Source organism: Pelodiscus sinensis, chromosome 28 (genome assembly GCF_052426305.1).
Source record: "Pelodiscus sinensis isolate ZL-2025 chromosome 28, ASM5242630v1, whole genome shotgun sequence".
Taxonomy (NCBI): domain Eukaryota; kingdom Metazoa; phylum Chordata; order Testudines; family Trionychidae; genus Pelodiscus; species Pelodiscus sinensis.
In genome coordinates, this window is record NC_143079.1 from 16436069 (window position 1) to 16462826 (window position 26758).

At 47.9% G+C, this 26758-nt stretch overlaps 1 protein-coding gene across 4 annotated transcripts in view; it reads left to right on the top strand.

Annotated features, from left to right (window-relative positions):
- Positions 1-15956, top strand: part of GFPT1 (glutamine--fructose-6-phosphate transaminase 1) — a 63900-nt gene extending 47944 nt beyond the window's left edge. For all 4 annotated transcript variants that reach the window (XM_089773863.1, XM_075910965.2, XM_089773864.1 and 1 more), the window contains 5 exons: positions 6668-6782; positions 7206-7333; positions 8087-8254; positions 9470-9631; positions 10911-15956. In XM_089773863.1, the coding sequence (XP_089629989.1) occupies positions 6668-6782; positions 7206-7333; positions 8087-8254; positions 9470-9631; positions 10911-10955 (618 nt within the window). In that variant the 3' untranslated portion in view covers positions 10956-15956. The remainder of the gene's footprint in view (positions 1-6667; positions 6783-7205; positions 7334-8086; positions 8255-9469; positions 9632-10910) is intronic.
- The last annotated feature ends 10802 nt before the right edge of the window (positions 15957-26758 follow it).

Below are 26758 nucleotides of genomic sequence, written 5' to 3' on the forward strand. Positions count from 1 at the left end.
CCCACCAAGCAGCCAAACTGGGGTGCACCTGGCAGCCTAGCTGAACAGCTCCCGTTGTGACGTGCTGGTCCCAGCCCCTCCACGCAGCATTGCTGCAGTGCTCTGGGCTTCTGGCCCCTCTGGGCAGTGCTGGGCAGCCCAACTGGGGTGTGCTGAGCAGCCCTGCTGCGGAGCACCAGGCTCACAACCCTACCAAGCAGCCCCTCTGGGGCACTCCTGGCTTCTCAGCTGTGGGGACCTAGGCTCCTGACTCCAGTCTGCAGGTCTCCTAGGCACCAGCCCTCCACTGGGATCCTCTGGTCCTGGAACCCCCATGGTCCTGCCGGATCACAGATGTTGCCTGACCAGAGAGACCCGGTTTACAGAGGTTCCACCTGTACAGACTTTCAGTGAGCCACAAGATGCTGCTATGGAATTTGTCTTAATATTTGAAATCAGGGAACAGCGTGAATTCATTCTTTGATCCAAAGAGAAATGTAGGTAAGAAAAAAGCTATTTAAAGAACAAGAATTATTTTCATTGTTTTATTTTAAACTGTTTCAGTCTTACTACACAGGTCAAAGGAATTAAAAATACAATAGCTAACATTGCTGCGTACATAGCAGTGAATCCAGGCATGGCCAAAGATTTGACATTACCCATAACCAAAAGAGCCTGCTTGTTGTACAGCCTGCCTGTGCATTTAAGATGGACGATTCAGTCACTGATCAGCAGGGCTGCAGCTTGCTGGGAACATTTTTAAGGGACTCTGAGTTGACAGAATTACCAATGTAAAGAGAGAGAGCCGTGCCATTAACACACAGTGGGACACCTCGTTGCTACTTGGGTGGCTCCCTGTTACCCTGCTTTTCATTCCAAGTCTGTCCCTATTTAATAGACCAGCTGGCTTTAGCTATAAAAAGTTAGTAGAACTCTATTTTTATTTAAGCTTGTTTTAAAATGAGCTAATTTAGTGGCTCTTGGCACATGCACCGTTCTCAATCCAGATTCTCCTCTCACTTAACTTGCTATAAATCTGGAATAATCATTCAAGTTGATGGACTTATAGCTATAGAAATTAAAGAAAAATCAGTCCTGTTAACATGAAAATCATACTGTGATCTACTTGGTAAATCCTCCAATCCCTCCTGCAGTTAAGGCTTTCCAGCTGCTTCTTCAGGGATTCTTCTGTGAAGCAAGAAATGTAAATCAAATTACACCATGCTGTAAAGGTTAGCAGGTTGGGGCTGTGGACTCTCACGTTCCAAATTTGAGGAGCCCATATTTTCAGCCCTGTCCAATTAAAATAAGAATAAGAGGAGGTCACAGCAGAATAGAATTGTGCAGACAATGTACATACATAATTCTCATTGAAGGCAGAGGTCTTGGCCCTTGGTAAACACTTTTATATCTCTCCTCCTGTTCTTTGTGGTGTCACAGTGGCATGTTATAGCTTACCTTAATGCTCATACAGTATCAGCCCAAATGAAGTTTGGTCAGATACTGTATAAGGGAAACGTGTAAGAGAAAATGGAGGCTCTGAAACTAGGGGACAAGGAGGAATCTGCTTATTTGCCACACAAACTGCACTCTCAGCTGGTTTCAGGATAACTTCCAGAGCTGATGGCAGAAAAAGCTCCAAGATGTTTTGAAAGTCTTTCTGGTTTTTGTCAGGGCATTTTTCCAACATCTCTCTCATAGTTTGCCCCCAGGTGCTCCAGCTGTGGTGCTGGTGACAAAAGAGGGGATTAAATGTCTGAATTATTCTGATGAAAGGAAATAGCTGCACTTAACGGCAGTAATTTTAGCAAACAGCCTTCTTTAAAAAAAAAAAAAAGTGCATAGCTGTCTACTAACTGTGAGGTTTAATTGCCCTGCCTGATGCAGCTGACTGTTTAAGGTACAGCGTAAGATACTTGCTTTGTTGCTTTTGCTTGCTCAAGGGCTTCTGCCCTGTGAAATCTGCTTTGATTTAGTTAAGTGTAGGGGAAAGAGATGATGTCAATCTGCTACATAAATTCAGCCAAAAACCACATTTGAGTTTTTAACAGGTCATTGGGGAGTTCAGTCATGGAAAATTCATGACTTCTTGCAAAAACTCTTGTGTGAGCTATATGTCCCTAGCCTGATTTCGCACTGCCAATGCTGTACAGTTTGTAGGTCACTGAAAACACGTTTTGTCTCTAGTGATGCAGAGATTTACCTGTACGTGCTGCAAATGAACAGCTCTAGAAAATGTTGCTCAGACAATCCAGTTTGAGAACATAAGAATCCAAAAAGCAGCCTTTGCTGGTGACAGAAAGAAATTGAAGCAGTGTTAAAATTGCTCTTGAATTAGTACAGACAACTTTTATACTTCAACAGTAATGCTACAAAGTGGTGGGAGCAGTTTTCGATATCAAACTTTGTTACAAAACTAAACTTCTTTACAATTTCTGCAGCAGATTAATTGTTAAACTTGTTTCCCATAATGATGTATGCATAATTACAAAACTTTTTCTTTGTACAAATTTTAGATAGCAGAATACATTTCTTGATTGTGCTATGTGGTGGTAGAATGCATGACTACCAAAAAAATCAAAACTGGCCCCAACTCTCCCGCCCCCCCTTTTCCAGTTATATTACACTTTTCTTTGAAGCATTTCACATATTAAGCCTTGAAACAGCTTTGTTTTATGCTAGGGAAGCAGAAACTTGTTAAGGATAATTACTTTAATTTGAAAATTTAGCTACCACCTGTAAATTCACTTGTTTCTGAAGGTGCACACTGTTTGAATCCCTGGTTTTCTTTGCTGCAAGAAGTGCAATTTGTCATCTGTTTGAACAATGTTTCTTTTTTTACTTTATTATACAGTCTAAGAAAGCTCAATTTGCATTTCCCTGACTCATTCGCTCATCATCATCATCATTTGCCTTATGAGATTTTAGTAGCGAAGTCCCCCTCTTTAATTCTTGTTTTACAAGAAGTCGGTTAAAAAATTGCAAGCGAGACTGTGCACTAATATCTGCTAAGGCCAGCCTGGGGAAGATGGTTCTTAGTCAAACTCTTTGGATTGAAGTATCTTGATTCAACTCTCAGGTTCATATTCCAAATGGTTTGTAAGAAGAAATGCTGGTCTTTACCTGGGGTTAGTCATCTTCTAACGGGTGGATCAGAATCTATCACCATAGAGATGGAGAGCAAGAATAATTACCTCCAATGTTCCTCCTCATCCAGGTGAATCAGTGGTGTTTTTGTCATTGGCTCCAATGGCACCAACTTTTAGCCTTTTTACTGCACTTTTGACTAAATTTTCATTCTATGTAAAGTCAAATTTTCCACTTCGTTGGCTGTTCTTATGACACATTCTTTACCATGCACTGTTCATGAACACTGCGTGTGTGTCTTAGCTAAGGCAGTTAGGAAAGAAATCGGAGCACAACTGATCAGGAGGGTTCACAATTTGAACAGATGTCTTGCACGTTTCAGTTCCTTGTTTTCTTAATTAGGGTGGAAGGTGTGTTTTTGCAGTTGGAAACTAGCAGATTTACCCAGCATTGCTCAGGTCCTTATCTCTAGGAATGGTTGGGATTTTTTCATTTTTGGAAACTAAAAGGAAAATGTGCATGCTGTATTTTTGATTGCATCAGGGAGGGGGTTTGGTTATGGGGGAGGCTCAGGGCAGGGAGGTGCAGCAGTGGTGGGCAATAATTTGTTATGGGGACCACTCCAATCATTTGGAAAGTGGGCAAGGGCCACACTCTTCCATGATATTAATGGAGGAAATGCAGGGTCTGGGATGGAGGTTGGGTGCAGAAGGGAGACTGGAGTAAGGGATCAGGGTACAGGAGGACATGTGGGGTCTGGGAGGGAGTTTGGGTGAAGGAGGCAGTTGTGGCCTGGGGCACTGGACTGAGGTGCAGGGGTCTGGGATGTGACTAGGGCAGGAGTTGTGGTCTGGGGCAGGTGATTGAGGTGCCAGATCTGGGAAGGGATATGGGCAGAAGATTTAGGTATGTGGAGTAGGGGAGCAGAGGGTGAGGGAAGGGAGGGGCTGGGGTACCAGAGGCAGGCCCTGGCCGGGAGACTTACCTGGGTGACTCCCGGCCAGCAGCCCAGCAGATTTATAACGCAGCCTCCTGCCTACCCCGCCCCCACACATGCTGCAGGGCCATGTGTGTGTGAATAACTACGAGCCAGAGGGGAGGGGACGTGATGCTCCATGGTTGCCTGTTTTGGGCCAGAAACTGGCCAATGGGATTGTACGGTGGCAGGGACAGCTCCTGAAGCTTCCCCCTCCCTCCCCTCCAGCTTCACAATTTTGAAAGCGAAACGGCCCAGCAGCCACTTTTCTGAGCAGCATGCGAGGGGAAGTGGTCAAGCAAGGAGCTTGCCTGGGGCTCCCTGCTGCATCCGTGGGTCAGATTCAGTGGCTTGACAGGCCGTACTTTGCCCAGGCCTGGAGCGGAGGATGCTGGAATGAGCAGGGGGTGGGGGACATGGGGCTTGAGGTGGGCAGGGTTAGGGGGGGCGCAGGAGTAAGTGTGGGAGGGGCTCAGGACAGAGGATGGGAGGTGCAGAACTCAGGGCAGGGGATGGAGAGTTCGGGCGGAGCTTACTGGGGATGGCTGTGGCAGCGAGGGTGGCGGTGCTCCGGCAGCATCTCCTCCTGGGTGCTAGGGCTGCACTCCCTGGCTGACAGCTCCTCGTGGGGAGCTGGGGCTGTGGGGGCCAGCCCCAGCCTCCAGCTGGTCAGGGCTGAGGGGTTCTGGGCCTGGGCCCTCACCTCCAGCAGGATCTGTCCAGGGGAGGGGCTCTGTGGGCTGCCCATAGACTCCTGCTGCCACTCCCCTCACGTGCTGCAACTGGTCTGGGGGAGGGGGCAGGGTTTGGGGGCCAGCCCTAGCCTCCATTTTCCCCCCCTTCCCATGCTCTGCAGCTGGGGGGGGGGGGAGCATCTCCTAAGAATGTGGAGGGAACTGTGCTGCAGTTCCTGGCATTTCCTGCCGTGGGGCATCTCCTCAGAGGTTGGGGATGGGCCACAGTTCCTGGCCCCCACCTCCCTGTGTGTGTGTGAGGGGGGCTTTCCTGGAGGAGTTGAGTTGGGGGGGAGGCTCCCCACTCATCTGGTATTGTTTGGGGGGGCAATATGGCCACTTACCTGGTTTGGTGGCTGGACATTTGGAGCCCCATCCCCCACTGGCCACTCTCCTGCTGCCTACAGTGGTCAGTCTGCAGTATCGCTGTCCTTCAGTCAGCCCCCTCCCTTTCCGTGTTATGGAAAACAGTCCCTTTCCAGGCACTCTGTTTTCCTCGCACAACCAAATCTTGACCTTGCTTTAAGTTAAGAAGAAGCTGCTTCCCAAATTTGGTGGTCATTACGGTTACCCGAGAAGTTCTAGAGCAGTGTTTCTTAAGCTTTTTAAGACCGAGGAACACCAAACATTTTTTCTTTTAGGAACACCAAGGATTTTTTGTTGAGCCAAAAAAGGGGGAGGGGGAGTTATTAAAAAGGTCACCTGGCCCTTTAAGGGCAGCCATTTTGAACTCTTGTTCTCCATGGCACACCTCCGACTGCCTCACGACACACCGGTGTGCCGCAGAACACAATTTAAGAAACACTGTTCTAGAGCAAATGGACTCCCAGACAGACAGATGTACTTTAATGTATAGATAGATAGGTGATGACTTTCATGACAAAAACAAAATCAAAAGACTAGTCTGAAACTGCTTGTTCTAAGTGGACATTCAAAAAGAAGAAATTAAATCCTGAACCAGTTCATGTACCTATTAAAAGCTATACATTTAAACCACAAAAATGGTGTGTGGTTTACCATCTGATAGCAGTGCTGTCTTAGGGTACGTCTAGACTACATGCCTCTGTCGCCAGAGGCATGTAGATTAGGCTATCCGACATAGGAAAATGAAGCGGCAATTTAAATAATCGCCGCTTCATTCAAATTTACATGGCTGCCGCGCTGAGCCGACAAACAGCTGATCAGCTGTTTGTCGGCTCAGCACGATAGTCTGGACGCGCGGGTGTCAACATCAAAGGAATGAGGAATGAGGCATACCTGGGTGGTTGACAAATACCTGTGATATCGACACCCGCGCGTCCAGACTATCGCGCTGAGCCATGTAAATTTAAATGAAGCAGCGATTATTTAAATCGCTGCTTCATTTTCCTATGTCTGGTAGCCTAATCTACATGCCTCTGGCGACAGAGGCATGTAGTCTAGACATACCCTTAATTGTATGAATCTCCGACTCTTGCACAGGGTGTGTTAATTTCACCATGCCATTGTTTAACTCTTAACAATATGGCACCTTTACGATATTTTTAAATCTTAACTACTAAAGGAGAGCCCCAAGCCTTGGACTTGATTCTCTTATGTTATATTCCTTGTATGACTCTGACTGATTTATTTTCAAAGGTGCCAGTGAAATTCAGTGCTAACTAGGCACATAACTTCCTAAAACCCTCAGACATTACTCTGTTGACAAGAGTGCAAGGTGTTCTGAATAGCTTGTATAAATGCATAGTCTTGGAATGCCTGACACTAAGGTATGAAAGTGGTGAGACTTGGGCACAGGAGATTCTAGAAGTGTTAAGACTCAGTGGCTGGCTAATCCTCACAAAATCGTAGTCTATCGGGGGATATCTGATGTGCTTCTAAACGTGACGGCATTTATGTCTCTCCTCCTTAGGCCTACACTAGCCAGTTTGTTTCTCTGGTGATGTTTGCCCTCATGATGTGCGATGATAGAATTTCTATGCAAGAAAGACGCAAAGAGATAATACGTGGTCTAAAGGTATTACCAGGTATGAAGCATCTGTCTGTGATACTGCATATACACTGTCCTGCGTGGGGAGGGGGGAAATGTGGCTCCTGGGGGAGGGCTGGCACAGGGTCTATGCAGCACTTTGTCCCACTGAAGAACCAGGCTTTGGGGTGAGATGAAGCTTGTGGGGGAATCCGATGGAGGGTACTTTCGCATCTCCATGTGAACTTCCGACCTGATTCTCATCCAGAAGCATAGCTTGGCAGAGCAGCATGCCTGGCCTTCGGTGCAAGGGAGAATCCAGCTCAGTACATCACTGCTGCATAGTTGCAGTTGATATGAAAGGACGTCAGACATGTTCGCTTGCTCCTAGTACTGACCAGACTTTGGCATGCATGTGTGTGCGTGTGCGTGGCTTCAGGCTTGTGTGTTGACTTATCCTTTTGCCTCTTCTAACTAATAGATTTGATCAAAGAAGTGCTGAGTATGGATGATGAGATCCAGAAACTGGCAACAGAGCTTTACCATCAGAAGTCTGTCTTAATTATGGGACGTGGCTATCACTATGCTACATGTCTGGAGGGAGCTCTGGTAAGGAATTTCTCTTCTGTTCCCCTACCCAAACTGCCTTTGGTAGAGCTGCCTGCGAAGTGCAACTGCACTTACCATGGGTCTCAGGATTGTGTGAACTTTAAACATGGGCACCGCTTGTCCCAATCCAACCTCATTGCACTCCATTCGTGCTACATGAACTTGGCTCTGGTGCTGGAAGTTGCTTGAATGATTGAGGGATTGTTTTCCCAGGGTGCTCAGTAGCCATGTAATCGGGGCCAGATTTTCAAAACTGACTAGCACACCCAACCCATTGAAGATCTGACCCGGTGTCTTGTTTTCAGCAGGAACTGTGTGCTGCTACTAGTGACACTTAATATTTCCTCTTGTCACAGTGGCCTTTTCAAGCCCTCTCTCAAACATCCAGTCTTCGTGCTTGAAAGGAGGGCGACATTATCCATTCTACAGATGGGTTTAAAGAGAAACACCGAATCACCCAAACCTGTAGTGTCAGGGGCAGATGAGGCTATAGAGGGTGTGATGGCCTCTGAGCCGCTTGACACAGGTGTAACACTCTTCTAGGTTTCCTGTGTTCTTTAGCTGATTTATGCAAACAGACTGGACTGGAGTTCACAAATGAACAACCTCCACATTGCAAGGAAGGGTGATTAACCGGAGAACTGGTTTATGCATCGTCATAGGAAAAACATGTCCCTGTACTTGCTCAGTATTCTGGGCCAGAGCCAAACTGTAGCTTGATTAATAGGGCTCTATCTCCATCTTCCTCTCCAGAAAATTAAAGAAATCACATACATGCACTCGGAAGGTATAATGGCTGGTGAGCTGAAACATGGTCCCCTCGCCCTGGTAGACAAACTGATGCCTGTTATCATGATCATCATGAGGGACCACACGTATGCAAAGTGCCAGAATGCTCTCCAGCAGGTTATTGCACGGCAGGTGAGTATTCAGAGATGGACACGGCTGGGATCCTGCACAATCTAGATGTTTAAATTGCTCCTTTTGTCAGTAAAAAGCTCAAGAAATGTTCAGATTGGGATCGCTAGAACTGCTTTAAGCAGTTGTACGGTGCCCCTGAAAGGGTTCCTTTGTGAATGCCTGTTCCAGGCAAGCAGTAACAACCAATGTTGCCGCTAATCTTTTCTAGCCACGTGCAGAATAAATTGTGTATGTGCACCAAGGCATGTGAGAATGTGCACCACCAGTAGAAACAATCTAGCTGTGGGTGGTCTGCTAAGCAGATGGGCAGCATTTGAATCTCTGAGTGGCTACACGAGCATACAGGGAAATCTGGTAATAATTTTGTTCCCATCTAACGAGTGTTCAGTGATGTCAGTCTGGTTAGGCTAATGCTTAAAATTGGATTCTGAAGTCTGTTGGGGCTTTTAAGTGGCAGTTTCTATAAGAAACATAAAGGTAATAGTCTAGAGTGTGGCTTATTAGTTTAAAGAGGTTTGTTTATCTTGAATTTCCAAAGCTGTACAATGTGAACTGTTGTGAAGGAAGAATGCAACCTTTTAAAAAAATGAAATAATATTACTCTCCCTCTATATGCAAGCCCCAAGTAATGAAGGAAAATGCTCAGTGTTTTTAAAGACCAATAGAAGAAACATTTTCCTTTACATTTTAATGACCGGAGTTTTAAAAATACTTTCTCCACAAATACAGCAGCATTGTGACCCAAACTGTCCCCTTCATTAGCATAGAGAGTAGAATTTGCACAGTAAAAGAGAGGCAGTCCTGCATGTTGAACACATAAAATTGCCTTTCCCCCAGGCTTGTGAGAGAGATGCACATCCTAAGCTGTAAGGCCTTGGTGCTACTGCTGATCATATAAATTTGAAGAATTTGCAAGAATGCTGTAGAGTCTTCCCCATAAAAAGTCACCTCTAGTAAGGCCAGGGACCAGACACCATCCCTCGCATGCCCCAAATTTTAGACTCACCTATCGGAAGGGGAGGAGGAAGAGCAACCGCTTGGATTATGGTAACTGAAATACTATTGCTCGTCTCACTTGCAAGGTTCCTGCCCTTCTTGATCAGTGGAAGTTTTGCCAGAGATTTCAGCAGAAGCAAGAAGGGGCCCTATCATGAGCATTGTGCATCTCGTTCTCTCTCTCTGCCTGATACTTACTGGCCCCTCTCTTCCTTCCAGGGACGACCGGTAGTGATTTGTGATAAGGAAGACACAGAGACAATTATGAACAATAAGAGGACAATCAAAGTTCCTCATTCTGTGGACTGTCTGCAAGGAATCCTGAGCGTGATCCCTTTACAGCTTCTGGCTTTCCACCTTGCAGTGCTCAGAGGCTATGACGTAAGTACTAACCTACCTTTAACGCCCTCCTTTATGGTGTACACACTGTCCAAACTTCAGCAGTCAATCTGTTCTTCTGAACAGAACCCCAAGAAGTTCGGTAAACTCATTCGCACCTTTAATCTAACACAGATTTCATGATCAAGTCATTGGAGGAACAGTTACTGCAGAATTAAGTGACTTATGTTAATGACAGATAACAAACACGTTTCCTGCTTTATAACACTGGCTACTCCGTTTTCGGAACCTGGACCTCTTCGCACAGTGCAACTAGAAGTTAGATCTGCCATTCCTTGTTAAAAAAGCCAAATTATGGCTCAGGTATTGCTACCATCCATACCCAGACTCCTGCAGAAATATTTTGCAGATCCAGGACACTTTACGAACTTGATCACAATCACTCCTGCAGGTTTTGCAGAATGTTTCCACAAAGCTGTCTTCCCTTCTGCATTTCTCATATCTCAGGGCACAACTGCACAGAGGCTTTGTGCACAGCAAGTCGGGCAGTATTTCAGAGTCCACACAAGCTACTTAATGTATGGCAGCTCCAGAGCTGTCGATCCACTTCCTGTCTTGTGTGGACAAGCCCTCAGTGTGCAGGAAACTAAGTTTATCACTTGAGCTAGATCAGGGACCAGAGAAGTTTCCCGTTTTCTTATTTATTAACAGTTCTCTCAGCTGAATTACTGTTTCCACTGTGCTCTTAACGAAACTACACTCAAGTGGTCTGTTTCCTACTTGAAAACCCTAGTAAAGAATATTTGAATGAAAATTCACACTTTGTGCGTGTTTCAGTTTGAGAAAATATTTTTCAAAGTGCTATAAGTTTGCAGACTTGTAAGAGTTAACAATCTTACATGACATACTTATGTCCAACATTCAGTACCAGGGCTTGATTCCCCTTTTTAAGGCTAAAATTGTAAAATTATTTTAAACTACGGAAGACTGAATAGTTCCTTGCAGTAATTTGTCTTCTCCGTTCTTTAAAAATACCTGTGTGACTGTGACCAATCCTTTATGCCTCAGTTTACACATCTTAAAATAGATGTATTAAACCTCTCTGAAGTAAATAAATAGTTTAAGCCTATGCAGCAGAGGCCTATGAAAAGCAATTTTGCAAACTGGTTTTTTTTCATTATACTTATTTACTTGTTTGGACAATAGCCTTTTAACAGATGCCAGCAACTTTAATATTGACTTATCTTAAGTGGCCTTTCATGAAGTGTAAAATACAATATATGTGGTCTTGCTTACAAAAAATCATTTTTTTCTCTTACAGGTTGATTTTCCAAGAAATCTGGCCAAATCTGTAACTGTTGAGTAAAAGCACCTCTGAATCTTAAGGGCATGGGGAAGTAAATGAAGAGACTTTTTTGGTACTAGAATACCTTAATTTTTAAAGTCCCCTAGATCAAATCTTCTTTTGCTAAATCATTTGTGTATCAAATCACCATAATTGTTACATTAGTGATTGTCAAATTGCTTCCATATCACTAGCTTTGTGTTGTTGAACGATAAGATTTTCATGACAGGTGTTACCTAGAAGACTTGGTAATCTTCTAAAGAAAGCAATTGGAGGGATTTTTTAATTTAAAGAGATAATTTAGATATAAGTGAACCTCACTGATGTATCTGCAGTGCCTTCAGCAAGTGAAGGGGCAGGCCACCACATGATATTAAAATTAAAGCTGTAATTGCCCACGAATGAATATACTGAACTTAGATCAAATTCTTCCCTGTTTACATAAAGGAAAATCCAGTGACTAATCAGCATCTCCCTTTACATCTTTTTAGGTAATTTGGTTAGCGGGCCTAAAATTAGCCTCCGAAAGGATCTTATCTAAATCAAATGCTGAGCAGCTGACAATCCTGCCAAGTGGGGCAAAATCTGTTCTTAGACAACGACTAAGGAGTAATTGCAATTTAGTCAGTGGAACAAGTGAGCAGCATCTGACCCAGTTCTGGAGAGTTTACCAGAATAGAAGGTACGCTGGCACTGTTCAGAGGCCCGGGGAAGAGGAATCAGTTGCTCTCACATGAGCGCTGTAACACTAAAGAGAATCCCAATTTAGGTGCTGGGCTTATGTTGCTGCTGCTAATGCGCTGCTGTTGTGAGCAAGTGTAATTTAGAACATGAACAAAAAACTTGCTCTAAGAACCAGGATCCTTGTGTGTTTCAGCCTTCCTGCTTACTCCATTCCATGTGTGCTCACACAAAGGCAGGGACGGCGCTAAATGTAGGCTTGCTACACTTGATAGCATCCCTGAATATCCTTCATGGACTGATGTCTTTGTTTGACTGTTGGGAGAATTGCAGGGAACAAATTCATGGCTTTCATTTTCATTGCTGCAGCTGTTCGGTTGGGTTTTTTCTCTTAGTGCTAGTGTCAGCAGCTAGCTTCAGAGTGGTGTAGATTTCAAGAGTAAGACCAGTTGAAATCTAGGGAAATAAACAGAAAGCTTCGGTCACAAGACCACAAAAGCTGTAAGTAGCCTGCATTGGACTAAAAGCAGATGGTGTTAAATAGCAATGGTCTCTCGGACTCAAACAGCCAGAGTTGCACAGAAGGTAGATAAAAAACACAGCACTGAAAGTGAAGCCTGTAGCTTATAATTCTTAATGGCACACTTAAGGTCACCTAGCCATATTTAGTAATTTTTTTCTTCACAAAATGTAATATTTTGAGCTTGTAGACTTGCTCTGTTGCCAGAGCGACTGTCTGATATTAGGGTAAGACCTTGGTTGTCTGAGCGAGTATTCTGTAGTCTGTTGCTGAATTGCATAATCCAGACTGACTCGGAAGACAATTGCCCAAACTCAAGTGGATTCAAAAGAACCATGACTGGACATACTTTAAAGTTCTTACCAGTTCAATACGAAAATGTAGGAGCTGGTCACAGCTCAGTTTTACCATCTTAACAAGAGCCAGAAGCCATTCCATGAAACCAATAATAAGCGGGGACTTGATTTTTCTTTAAATGACAGACTTGAGTACAGTTATTAACGCATTGGATGTGGGCCATTTATTGTGTTCAGCTGCTAATTTGTATTTAGGAACGAAATAGTAAATATAGCAATGTAATTCCTACAGTATTTGCTTATTTCAGTAGATGCAAATTCCCCAATACATCTTAGCCTAACCTGGTGATGGAGTCTTCCCCACAATGATTTATGAACAAGCAACTTTTCTGGTGTAGCCAAGTACTTAGCTAAAGACAGCCAGGTCTCTTCTTCCTGCCAACCCTCTTTCCGAGGCAACCTGCCTCTGCTTATATTAGCTGTTAAACTTGGAAGGACTGACGGGTAAAGGGTGAATGTGCAGGCTGATATCCCTGTTCACAGTGATTCTAGGGTAAATGAAACCCTAAGAGGGAAGCATTCTGGGTACGCTCTTGTGCCAATCGATTTCCTGGCGAGGAATTGATTTGGAGGTCATTTTCCCTAATCAACTCTGTGGAAAATTAGCTAGAATTGCTTGTGTCTAGGCTTGTACAGATGAGTTTTTATTGTAGAAGTAGGGCAGCTGCTTCTCTGCTGGCATAAGAAGTAATATCCTAGATATATTCTAAATATGAATTGCTACATGGTAGAAAATCTGAGAACAGCAAGTGCTTAATATTTATGAAAAGAAAGTAGCTATGTTTGTATAAAGGACCAAAGAAACAAGATACTAAATTAAAGAGATGTAGATTGACAGTTTCTATACAAAGCTGTTTTACCTTGTGAGATTGTATAAATGTGGCAAAGTCAGTCACTCACTGGGTTTGAGGGTAGGATGGACAGCCCCTATTCATTATGAAGTCACGTAAGACTTACTGCAAAGACTTTTCATTAGTTAGTAATTGAGCAAATTAACCTCAATGATTAAATTCAGCTCGATTTTGTAAATTGCAGAGGACGAGGTTAAATCAGGAAACTGCATTAAGATCCGAAACTCAGCCTGGAAATGTTTTTGACTAGACTATCAGATATTGCAATGCATAATACGAATGTGACCGCTTAGTATCTAAGAATGTTATGGAACACACTCACTGTGAATAATTTTTTGAATGATTCTGGTATGATATCCTTAAAGCATTGCGTTACTGCCAATTGACATCCCAGTGCTGTGCAAGTGTACAGAGGATTTTCTCATCTTGCTTTTTATCTAGCTGTCTGACATTTTGATGAAACAAATGTTCTGTCCCCACCTCTCTTCTCTCTAGACTAGTTTGTTGTCCTGCTGCTAGCTGGAAGTTTTCAAATGTCTTGTGCTCTCTGAAATGAATGTTTCGATTACTGAGCCAGTAACATGAATTCCTTCCTAACTGATATATTAAAAGAAATTCAGTAGCCCTCTCCCTAAAATTGAGCCTCACATCCATCAAATGCATAGGCCCGCCCTTACTGTTTGTCTGAAAAGCATTTTTACTCAGTTGATGGATATTTTGTTTTAGTGCATATACTTGTCTCCTGGTCTACATGCATAAAAGCTTCAACAATAACTCCTCCACTGCTGCTATTTCAAGAGAAGAAATTAAAGGCTGTCTCCCAATTTAACTAAGCCAGAGTGTTTTTTAAACTTACAGAAATTCCATGAAAAATTGTCTAGTTCTAAGGACACTGCTCTTCCCTGTGGAAGTGTTAGTGTATTTGCTAAGCAGAGCTCGTTGTAGCTTACTCCTGGAACATGAGGCGGGTGTGTTGATACCAGGGCGTACAGTAGCAGAAGCACTACCCAGTGTGAGAGTGTTGCATCAAAGAGAGACAGGAGGTGCTGTGTGTGTTTAAAATCTTGACATTTACTGCTCCATCACATTTTAGCAGCACCATGCCATTTGGAACGTGCCCCACGGCTTAGTACGTCATGGGATTTGCCAGGTTGGGAAGGTTTTAACAAAGGATGTTAAAATCTGTTTTTGTAAACATGTAACTGCTGACCTTTTCAGTGATTGCAGGTTGACGTGGGGCAACATGGGGAGCAGGTGCTTGTGGGGATACAGAGGCAACAGTACAGGGAGGGGGAAGCTGCTTGTAACCCCGAGGGTTAACCATTGAGCCCAGACGCCTTCATTAGCCATGTACACAGGTACACGTTCACATCCCTAGTTTTAACTAGCACCTCTGGATGTGGGGGCGAAATTGTTCTGATCTGTAATTTGCTTGGAAGGAAAGCACGGATGTTGCGGATATTCTTTGGGCAGAACAATTAACCTCAGCTTTTCTGAACAGCAAGACCCAAAAGCAACGCACCCGGACTCTGGTCTGTTCTACATTGTGCACCGATAAAGAAGTTGCCCTGAAAGAACAGTTTCCAATGTAAGATGAACAAACTCCAGCTAGAAATAATGGTGATGCGCTTCGGGAGCACGTGTGTTCTGTGAAATATCTTTGGTTGACTTAAAAGGCAAATTGTGTAATTAATTGCAAAAGGGGGCAGGGGAGTCGCAGCTTTAAAAACCTTTCCCCTGCTTGTATTTAAACTGCTGTAAACATGGAAGACGAAATGCACAGGAATGTTTGAAAATCCGAGTCAGTGAGTGTTCCAGAAGCACGTTGTAACCCAGCTCCATCCTACTGTGCTACCAAAGGGAGATGTGTTCCATTCAGGGCTATGATTGCAGCACTTTGGGGGCATGCCTGGATTGACAGAGCTATGGCTACACAAACCCACCCAGGACCCAAGTGCACCTCCTGCCGTTATCTCATGTCACTGCAGCTTCCCTATGAACGTTATTCAAGCTGGTGCGGCGCCGCCTGCGTGGGCTGCCTTCTCCGCGCGTTGCAGTGTAGACACAGCCTGTGCCTGAAGATAGCGTTAGATGGGATGTTGAACTTCTCTTGAATAATCTGCCCTGTTCCCGAAGTTACCTGCTTGTCCGCTAGACCCCAGGCAGCCCTCAGAATGGAAGACAAAGGGGTCAGGGAACAAAGCAAGCCATGCTAAAACAGACTGTGAATGGTTGTGGAAATGGTTAGGTCCAGGCAAGTATCCATGGGACGTTTACCTCAAGGCACGGGATCCCTCCCTGTGCAAGAAAACTGACACGGGGAAAATAGTTGGTGTCTGTCTGAATTGAAGGCCAACTTAGTTTTCTTTGCTCCTTCAGAGCGTGTACATAGAAATGGGAAGTGGCAAATATTTCTTCCTTTCTCACGTTGTTTCTTTTGCGAGTACATATCAGCTGGCTTGGTTTATGGGGACCACTCTGTATCTTGCGTTCTGTTGTATGCTGTCTGCTGAAGAGGTTTTATGGTGTTGTGTAGTATTTTATAATTTGGGTTTTGTCTTTTTCTTACTTTTTGTGTGTCACCTTGGAATAAAACGAAGTGCCCAACGTGAAACAGAGAGATGTCATCTTTAGTTAAATCCATCTTCATTTCCATCGCATCAGATTTTTTTTATTGCTAAAAAGATCTGCACTAACACATTAGTTGAAGGAGCATTAGTCTGTAAAAATGTTAAGTGAAGCAGAATATTCATTGCATGATTGAAGATCTGACTGGAGCCTAAGGTTCCCAGTACTGATTTAGGAATCCAGCTTCCCCCCCAGGCCACCAGGATGCCAGGAATTACCTTGATCTGCAGCGTCCATGTGTGTAGCAGTTACCATACTTCATCTTGCCCCTGAACTCAGCGCTCCAGGTGGGAGTAAAACTCTGCAATGGCCAATTACAGAACAGCCTACCCTATGAAAACTTCCTGCTGCACCATGTTGCTTACTGATGGGTTCATCTCCTGAAATGCTCCGTGAGCATTCGTATCCCTTCTAATCTAGCCATGCTCGTTATCCCTATTGTGATCTAGATTTAAAAGCCTGCGTTGCAGATGCCCAACAATTGAATGGATTCCAGGGGATGTAACAGTAGAAGTTTGGGGGCACATTTTGCTGCTGTTTACAAAGCTTCCCAGAAGTGGCTGATGCCGATTGAATCCTACCCTGTCACCGAGGTGTGGGGAGCCCCCAGGCCTGGCACCCCCATCTGCAGCCAGATGTGACCCTCGGCCGGCAGGTAGAACAGAAGGTTTGTTGATTCACGGCTGCTGCGCAGCACAGGAACCAGGAGCAGTCAGTCCATCCATCTCGGGGGGGAAGGGCCCTGTTCCCCCATCCTGCTCCAGGCCCCCTGAGAGAGAGACCCACAGACTCAGCAACCGCTCCCAGCCTTCAGGCAACCTGCCTCCCCCTTTGTCTAGCTTCCTGGGCACAAGGTGTCACAAAGTGCCTCTGGTCACGGCCCCTCCCAGGCTCAGGTGATGGCAACCATTGCCCACCTGCTGGGCAGCATTCGCTCCGTGCGTCACACCCGAATCCCTAACCCCATCTAGATCGGGGACTGGCAACGCCATTCACAAACCTTTGGCAGACTGGTAACATTGGATTTGCATATTTTCATATTCATTATGCAAATAAAATGTTACAAGGCTGCCTAGCCCCAATCCAGCCCCTAGCTCCCCAGTGCCTAACACCCTTTGACCCCCACTCCTGTGCCCTCTGCCCTTTGACCCTTAACCTCTGATCCCTACAGTCTATGCCAACTCCCTCTTGCCCCATGACCCCACCATTGCCTCATGCATCACCCCTTTGCCCCACCCCACCCCCATGCTCACCAGAGCAAGGCTGCCCTCTCTAGGGAGCGTGACCATTACTGCCGTGTGAGCAGGGAGAGCAGCCCTCCCTCATGCCTCCTCCCTCCCCAAGTGTGTCTTGCACCTCCATGGGTGGGTGGGGGAGCACGCAGCCCCGACCAGCTGTCATGGGGGGGGGAGAAGGGAGGGAGATGCTGTGTGGGTGGGGGAGAGCGGGAATCGGAGCCCTGGGGAGGCGCCTTCTGCCGCCACTGGTGAAAATGGCTGCACAGGCAGGGGGAAAAGGCACTGGCAGTGTGTGTGCCCCTCTCCATCACACCCACCTCCCTCTCCAAGCCCAGAAGGAGGGAGGCGCCACCGTGGCTGCTAGAGGAGAACCGCTTGGAAAAGGTGGCTTGAGCTCCCAGAGCTGCCGCAGCCTGGCAACCAGCAGTGGGAACTGCTGATCTAGATAGAGCAGTGACCAGGCAAACACCTAGGCTACGTCTACACTGGCATGATTTTCTGGAAATGCTTTTAATGGAAAAGTTTTCCGTTAAAAGCATTTTCGGAAAAGCGCGTTTAGATTGGCAGGACGCTTTTCCGCAAAAACACTTTTTGCGGAAGAGCGTCCGTGGCCAATCTAGATGCGCTTTTCTGCAAAAAAGCCCCGATCGCTATTTTCGCAATCGGGGCTTTTTTGCGGAAAACAAATCTTTGCTGTCTACACTGGCCCTTTTGCACAAAAGTTTTTCGGAAAAAGACTTTTGCCCGAATGGGAGCAGCATGGTACTTCCGCAAAAGCACTGACCATCTTACATGAGCTCATCAGTGCTTTTCCGGAAATTCAAGCGGCCAGTGTAGACAGCTGGCAAGTTTTTCCGCAAAAGCAGATGATTTTGCGGAAAAACTTGCCAGTCTAGACACAGCCCTGGGGTTACTGAGGTCAGTAGAAGCCACATGAAGCAGACAGTGAATACAATCCCCACTTGGTCATAGCCATGCTCTTAGCCTCACCCAGCTCCATTCCTGGGGTAGCCTCTGTTGCCACTCCCAGGGTGGGTGAGACTTGAAGTGGCCACCCTGCACTCCCCAGGGGAATGCCTTAGCCCCTTGTCCACTCCAGAAGTCGGGCCACCTCCCTCCCTTCAGCGGGCCCTTTATCCTGCCTCTAATACTGGGGCCAGCCAGGGCCGGCCCGAGCCCTTTTGGCGCCCCGGCCTGGCCACTGCTGCTGGCTCATGTGCCAATGCAGGGCCCCACAGCTGTGGGGGGAAGGGTGCTGTGGGAGCCGGGCGCGTGGCGCCTGGTGGCAGCTATAAGGGATGCCGCATGCCCCTTACAGCTGCCATTAGGCGCCCCCCATCGGTGGGCAGCTGCCCGGCTCACCCATGCCTCAGTCTGGCCCTGGGGCCAGCTCCATCCCTGGGACAGCCTGTGTTGGCAGTGCTGTGGGGTGTCTTTGTACTTTGACTGCCCCAAGCCTTAAAATCTGGGTCCCTGTGATTCTCCAGAAACAGACAATCTGGCAATGCCGGGTGCGGGACACGGATCTGTAACTTCAGTGGAACAGGAGCAGGGAGAACAGGCACGGTACTTCTCCAAGGGCTGTTCTAGACTCAGATTGACAGGCTCAGGCTGGAATGGACCATCATGGACCTCTAGCCCAGGGGGGTTTCTACCTTTTCCCATTTAAAGCCCACAGAGCCTCACCCACCCTCTCCTGTCACAGACCCCTAACCCCAGGCTAAATTCTCAGGTCAGGATTCCCGTTACAGAGAAGCCACCGTTTCCATGTGGGGTTCAGCCAGGCCAGGAAGGTGTAAAGCAGAGATCTCAGCCTCCTATCCAGCCAGCCATTCCAGGCTGGCGCAGTTGTGCAACCCAGCCTGGGGGGGGGCTGTCCATTCCTGTTCCAAGCGCTGCTCTCTTCCCCTCCCCCCCCACAAGAAGGTGGCTTCGGGGATTATGGGACTGTGTCTGGCACATGGGGGCAGCAGTGGTCAGGCCCTTCTCATTGCAAAGCTTGGGGAATGGAAACGAACAGCCTCTCCCCCTCCACCACCAGGACTCCTGAGCTAGAGAGTACAACCGCTCTGGCCAGGGACAGCTTGAGGGTGGTGTAAAGGGTGTTTGAAACAATCAAACCATGATCTCTGCTCTGCCCGGTTCAGATGGAGTGCAGCCTTCCTCTACTCAGCTGTTGGGTGGAAAATTGGCTCCCTAAGTTAGCAGCTGCTGGTTTTAATGGTCAAGTCGGTAACGTGCCCCCCACTCCTGAAGCCCTGCCAAACACATCTCTGCCCAGGCACAGGGGGCCGTGACTGGTTAGTGCCCAACCCCGCCTAGTCTGCACTCCTGGGCCAAGCCCACACTAGCCAGCTCACCTGCTGGCCGGCAATCGCTCAGTGCTGCGTCACGGGGATGCTGCAGAGCTACGCCACTGCTGCCTCTGGGGATGGATCATCTGGGAGCAGAGGGATGTAGCAGCACCAGTCTCCCGCCCCGCAGCTCTTCCCACCTTCCATGCAAGTCCCTTAGGTTTAAACTGGAGCCAGCTCAAGGCTGCTCTAGATTAGGCTGTGGAGCAGCTGGAGGCAAGAGGGGAGCCCCGGTACCCCTGCTGCATGCGCCTCAGGAGGCTTGGGCCATATTCTGCAGGGCCCCCCGGCCGCCCAGCATGGCCCCCCACCTGCCCAGTATGGCCTGGCTGTGGAAACAGGACAACGCTGCAGGGCAAAACACTGAGGCAAGTTCCAGCCTCTGGTCCCGGAGGGCGCGTCTACACTAGGAACTAACTTACTTTGACATAATGCCCCAAATATTCATTTCAAAGGAGCGTGTCCACACTAGAGGGAAGCCTCGAGCTGAGTCTGAGGCAGGATGCGCTACCCTGGAGCCCCGGGGACGCCTCGCTTTGAATGACTCTGGGGAGTTGTTAGTTGGAAATGGCGGCCCCGGCGTGTCCGCACTCCCGCTCTTTCAATAGCTTTTGAAATAAATGTCACTGCTCGTGGAAAGCAGGAGCTGTGATTTCGGAATAACGAGCTTGCCAGTGTGGACGCTCCACTTGTTATTTCAAAATCAGGGGAGCGATTCCCAAATAACGCCCTAGTGTAGACTGGGGCTGATGCTCCGTGCCTCAGCCAGGCATGTGAAGACAGCACAAGCAAGCGGCGGAGAGAGGCCGGTGGTTTGTACGGAGCTGCTCTCTGCAGGACTCCGCTACTTAGGGAGAATTTATATTATAGGAGCAGTTCCTTACGATCGTTCACATCAGAAACGGTTACCGGTAGCACAGTCCTCCAAGGGAGCAGCTCTGTACAAGCCACTGGCTCTCTCCTTGGCGGAATTACGGGCCTGGCCAGGTGGGGGGAGCAGCCTGTTTGGGTTCCTAGGGTGATTTCTGCCTGGACAGGCCCCCACCATGGGCGAGCAAGCTCTGGGCTTCGCCTCCTCTGCAGCTTGTCTGAGACATGACTCAGCCCCCTCTCTTGTGAGCCGCCACCGCAGGGTCTGTCCTGACAGCATTACACACCCTATACTGTTACCCCAGTGATCAGTCGCACAGGCTGATCTTTCCCTGGCTTCCTCTCCCAAGTGGGGCTTAATCCAACTTCGGCAGCCCTCGGGGCGAGGGGGCTGCCACGTGGCTCTCTGTGGGTCTGTCTGGCTGTGGGTCTGCTCCATGCTATGCATGCCACGGGGCAGAATTCGACTGGGACTGCAAACCCACTCAGCTTTCGTTGGGGATGGGGCAACAGGGAAACCAGGCTTTAAACTTGACCTGTGGCGGGGGCGGGGATTAAAACTCTGCAGAACCGGTTGCCGGGAAAACATCGCCGGACACACGTCCTAACTTAGCCCCTTTGCTTGGCACAGGCTGCCTCTCAGACGATCCTCCTCGCCAGATGCTTGACCCCCCTCTCGCCTGCCCAAATCTTTGATCTTCCTCGGAAGCAAAGCGGCCCAGTCACGCTCCAGCAGGCAACAAGCCAGCAGCAATCGACTCCTGCCGCTCGCTCTCCTATTAATATCCACAGCCACCGAGCAAAGCTCATGACAATCTCCACCCCCGCTCTGGCCACTGTCATGTAACATTCCAGATTGCCTTGCTGTGCAATCACCTTCTGGTCACACACGGCCCTCCAGGAAGTGGGTTCTAGGCCTGGGGGGAATGTTTCTCATTGCAGCTTTTTTTCCCCCCTTCCCCTTGGACGAAACAGGCTGTCATGAAAAGCTCCCTTTTCCGGATGTGCTCGGGGCAGTTTTCACTGGGAAAACAAACCAAGTTTCCATTCTCAAAAATGGAAAATAAAAGTACTTTTCCTGACAAAACCCGCAACATTATTTGAGGGGCGGAGCGGCCACAAATGACCTCTGCTCCGTCGGCTTCCCAGTGAGGTGCCTGCTACAAGCCCCACAACGACCTGGGAGCTCTGAACTCATGCGTGTCCTCCTAAGGCGATACCTGAGCAGCAGTGTGCTCTGCGAGCCACAGGGAAAGCACTGGTGTGTGTAGCCTGCAGCTAGTGCCATGCCTTGAGGTTGCTGAAACCAAAGGGGGAGGGGATTGACAATGTGCGGCCCCTATAAAATCCAAAGACAGGACATGCCTAGCGACTCAGGAGAGCGACTGTAGGCAGTGGCAGGCGGTTCCCAGGCAGCTCATATTCAGCAGCAGGGATGCTCCTTTTGCAGTTTCCCGAGAGCAGTTTTTGAAGCCTTTTCCCTGTTCCGGAAGACAGATGCTTTTGGGCATGTTCCTTAATCAAGTAGCCCCAGCTGACCTGCACTGTAGGAGAGGCTCAGAGAACCTTGAGCCAGCTCAAGCCATGTATAATCCTTGCCAGACAGATGCAGTAATGCAACATTAATCCTACCCAGCCAGCTGTGCCCTGGTGGAATTTCAGCTGTTTCTATAGGACTGGGGAAGGGGAGGGACAGTGCCTTGCCAGGAATTGCTAAAAGCCGTGTAAATTCCAACCTCACCTCAACAAAAGTTCCCACAGTCATGAACTGCTTGACTCACAAGGCCAAATGGGGGGCTTTGCTCACTAATCACTTTGGTAAGGGGTATTCTGGGCCCCCTCATTACTGAAAGGAAGTGGACACATTGGAGAGGGTAACAAAGCATATGGATACACCAAAGGCAAGTCAAACCTGACCAACCTCATTGCCTTTTATGATGAGGTAACTGGCTCGGTGGACATGGGGAAATCAGTGGATGTGAGATACCTTGACGTTAGCAAAGCTTTTGACACGGTCTCACACAGTATTCTCGCCAGCAAGTTAAATGAGGATGGGTTGGATAAATGGACTGTAAGGTGGATAGAAAGCTGGCTAGATCGTCGGGTCCAGCGGGCAGTGATCAATGGCTCGATGTCAGGTTGGTGGTCGGTTGCAAGCAGAGTGCCTAAGGGTTGGTTCTAGGGCTGGGTTTGTTCAACATCTTTATTAATGACTTGGATGAGGGGATGGATTGCATTACACCCTCAGAGGTTTGAAGATGACACAAAGCTGTGGGGAGAGGTAGATAGGTTGAGGTAGAGGGCAGAGATAGGGGCCAGAGTGACCTGGACAAATTGGAGGATTGGGCCAAAAGAAATCTGATGAGATTCAACAAGGACAAGTGCAGAGCCCTGCCCTTGGCACAGACGAATCCCAAGCACTGCTACCGGGAGGGGACCAACTGGCTAAGCAGCAGTTCAGCAGAAAAGGCCCTGGGGGGGTCACAGTGGATGAGAAGCTGGATATGAGTCAGCTGGATATGTAGCCAAGAAGGCCAATGGCATATTGGGGTGCATTAAAAGGAGCATTTCCAGCAGATCTAGGGAAGTGATTATTCCCCTTTATTCAGCACTGGGGAGGCCACATCTGGAGTATTGCATCCCCTCCATTACAGAAGGGATGTGGACGCACAGGAGAGGGTCCAGCGGAGGGCGACCAAAATGAGTAGGAGGCTGGAGCACATGACTTATGAAGAGAAGTTGAGGGATTTGGGCTTATTTAGTCTGCAGAAGAGAAGAGTGGGGGGGAGGGGGGATTTGATAGCAGTTTTCAGCTTCCTGAAGGGAGGTTCCAAAGAGGCTGGAGAGAGGCTGTTCTCAGTGGTGACAGATGCAGAACAAAGAACAGTGGCTTCAAGTTGCAGTGGGGGAGGTCCAGGTTGGATATTAGGAAAAGCTATTTCCCTAGGCGGGTGGGGAAGCACTGGGATGGGTTCCCTAGGGAGGGGGTGGAGTCTCCATCCCTCGAGGTGTGTAAGTCCTGGCTGGACAAAGCCCTGGCTGGGATGGTTGAGTTGGGGTCGGTCCTGCTTTGGGCAGGGGGCTGGACTCGATAACTCCTGAGGGCTCTTCCAGCCCTGGGATTCTGTGATGAATGGAGAGCGTGGAGGGTGTTTGTTTTGCCTGCTGCCAATTAGAACTTAGCCAAGCAGGGCCTAGGGACGAGCACAGCACGAGGAATGAATCAAGTCAAGAAAGTCCATTTCTGGGGCATTGCCAGTCAGGGCAAGGGAAGCGAAGGCGTTACTGAGCCGAACGAGCGTGGCAGGCACTAGATCTCAGCCATGCCAATAAACTCCAGTCCGGCAGGATATCCTGGCGCTTGGCTGTCCAGTCACAAAGCAATTAGGGACCCAAACCTGCAGGGGGAAGAAGGGTGTTTGCTCAACTTCTCAGACTCTGAACATCAGGTAAGGCCTGCGAGGGGAGAAGGTCTTGTGGGCTGCGCCATCCAGCATGTAGAACCGAGTCGAACACCAAGCTCTGAAGGTTCTTCTCTTCCCAGCACCCTTCCCTACGTCTCTGACCGTGCTTCGGCTCCTGATACGTTACATCCAGTCTCTCTAGGAAAATCCCTAATGACCTGCACCTGCCCAGCCCCTGCTGGGTCCTCAGGGTCACAAGCCCCGACCTGGGCGCCTATCCCACATGGCCCTTCCCCGAACATACCGTGTCCGTTTCAGCTCGACAGCACTGGTGTACATGGGCGAAGCTGGTTCATTCCGGCTGCTGCACAGACTAGTGTGGTGGACATGAAGCGACCTAGCAATTGTGTGAATCCCACCAGCTCCGCTCTCTGAGTGCCTCAGGGTTTCAACGGGGCGGAGAAAGGGCACAGCACACACTGTGCCGGCATCAGAAGAGACACAACTGCCTCAAGCCGGGGCTGTTGGGTTGCGCAGCGAATAGTAACTTGACTTAGTAATGGAACCCCAGCCAAAGTCACAGAACCCACCACCAAATAGATTTTCATGCACGGAGCTGCAATGAGTGCAGCTATAAATAATCCCTAGCACTTATGCAGAGCTTAGCATTTGTGGATCTCAAAGCACTTTGCAAAAGGAAGTCAGCCTCACTGTGCCCATAGTACAGATGGGGAAACTGAGGCACAAGTTAGCAAAGTGACTTGCCCAAAGTCATCCAGATGGGCAGTAGCGGAGTTAGGAATGGGACTCAAGGGGCCTGGATTCACGTCAGTGTTTGAGGCTAGATCATCTAGTCTGACCACCTTCATAACACAGGGCACTACCACCTCCAAGATACCTCTGGAGTCAATGAAATGGTTTAGTGCAATGCTCTATGTTCTGCTTGTGTGGAGACACCTCACCAATTTTCCCTGCCCCACTCCAAAGCAAGAAGCGGTACATGTACTATGCTTGCTCTTATCACATTTCTTTCCCTTATTCTAAAAAGCAAATCAGGAGCTCTCAAACTTTGCCACAGTGTGAACCACAATTTAATAGGGTGATTGTCTACCATAAACCTTCTGTAATTTATATGTAGCTGTCACTGTGTATATTCCCTGGTAAACAAGAGAGACAAAGCTGGAACATAAGCCGGTTGGGCCTATGGCTGTGTGCATGTGAGTGTATAAAACATTCTTTAAGAAAAATTCACTATATTATGACACCGCACCTTCCATTTGGAAGCATAACATTCACAACTGGCAAGTACAGCCAATATGTCTATGGAAATGTAATAAGGAAAGGAATGCATTCAAAATTTAATGCAACAGCTGGAAACAAAGAAGAGCCAAAGCCATTTGAATATGTGACCAGCAAGTTCTCAGCACAGCAGCCAGGACTCCGTGGATAACTAGAGGTTCATGGATCATTGTTATAAAAATAAATCCTTTTTGATTCCATGTGTGGGTCTGCTCTTTGCACACGGAAAAGAAACCCTTCAGAATTAAACTAGAGGTGAATCTTAACTTCTTGGTCCTTGTGAGAAGGGAATGAAAAGATTACTGTGACGTTGGGGCTTTAGAAAAAGCAGGATCACCCCTTTTACAGATGTTGAAACTGAGTGACAGGCAGGGAAGAAACTTGGCAGCGTTAGACTCAGACTTTAAGGCCAGCAGGGACCACCACGATCACCTGGTCTGAGCTCCTGCATGTTTCCGGTCACTGATCCTCCTCCATCCGCTCCTGCAATAGACCCCTAACCTCTGGCTGAGTGACTGAAGTCCTCAGATCCTGGTTTAAAGACTTCAAGGAGGATCACATGGACTAGAACCCAGGATTTCTCCCCCCTCGTTCCCTTATAGAAAAGGATTCCACATTTGAATTTTTATTTCTTTTCCCCCAGCTCTAGCGGCTGGGCTTGGTGCCTCAGATACGTGTGGACACGCGCGCTTTAGTTAACAGGCGGCGTTAGGGACGGGAGTCACAAAGCCCTGTCAGTCCCACCCCTGCCCGCAGGACTGCATGGTGCAGGCCCAGTGCACAGCCCCATAACTGAATGCACTTCAGCCCCCCAGAAATGGCAGCTGTCTCCACGGCTGCCACTCACAACCACCACCCTACGCAGGTACCACGTTCCACGGGGGGAGTCCAAGGCGCTGAAGATCCATTGTGGATCAGACAAACGCTTGCTGCTAGTGATATCAACGGAGCAGCAGCTTCAGGGGCAGACCCCTGCCCAGCATTTTATGAATGCAGCCATTTTAGGTATCTCCTATGTGTCCAAAATGTCCTGTGAGTTTGCCCCCACCACGGCTGGTCTCCCTGCCATAGTTCTGAGACTGGTTCTTTTGTGGACAATTTGGGTGGCGGGGGAGGGAAATAGAGATTTAGGACCTGATCTTGCAGTCCTTACTCGGGCAAGACTCCCACTGCACTCAGAGAATCATAGAGCTGGAAGGGACCTCAAGAGGTTATCAAGTCCAGTCCCTGTCCCGGCGAGAGAGAAGAGTTCTTTGGCCCAGTTGCACTGATATGTGGACGGACTAAAGCCAGCCATGGCTCTACCCCCAGCACATTTTACCCCCCACTCCTTCCCCCCGCATTCCGGTCGCATTAGGGTCGTTCCATCAGAACTGAGCACATGGAGTGCTCCTTATAAGGGAATATTTCTGGCACTGCATATTTCTCCACAGCTACCTTCTATAGCAAGTATTACCGTCAGAGGGAAATTGTGCATACAAAATTCTCCTTAGTTTCAAAGAATTAAACCCATAGAGATCACTGATCTCAGAAAACTTCAAAATAACGCATTGCCTCCCCTGAATCACACAGTGGCTTGATTTTCAAAGGAGCATCTCTCCGAGGGACCTGATTTTCAAACAC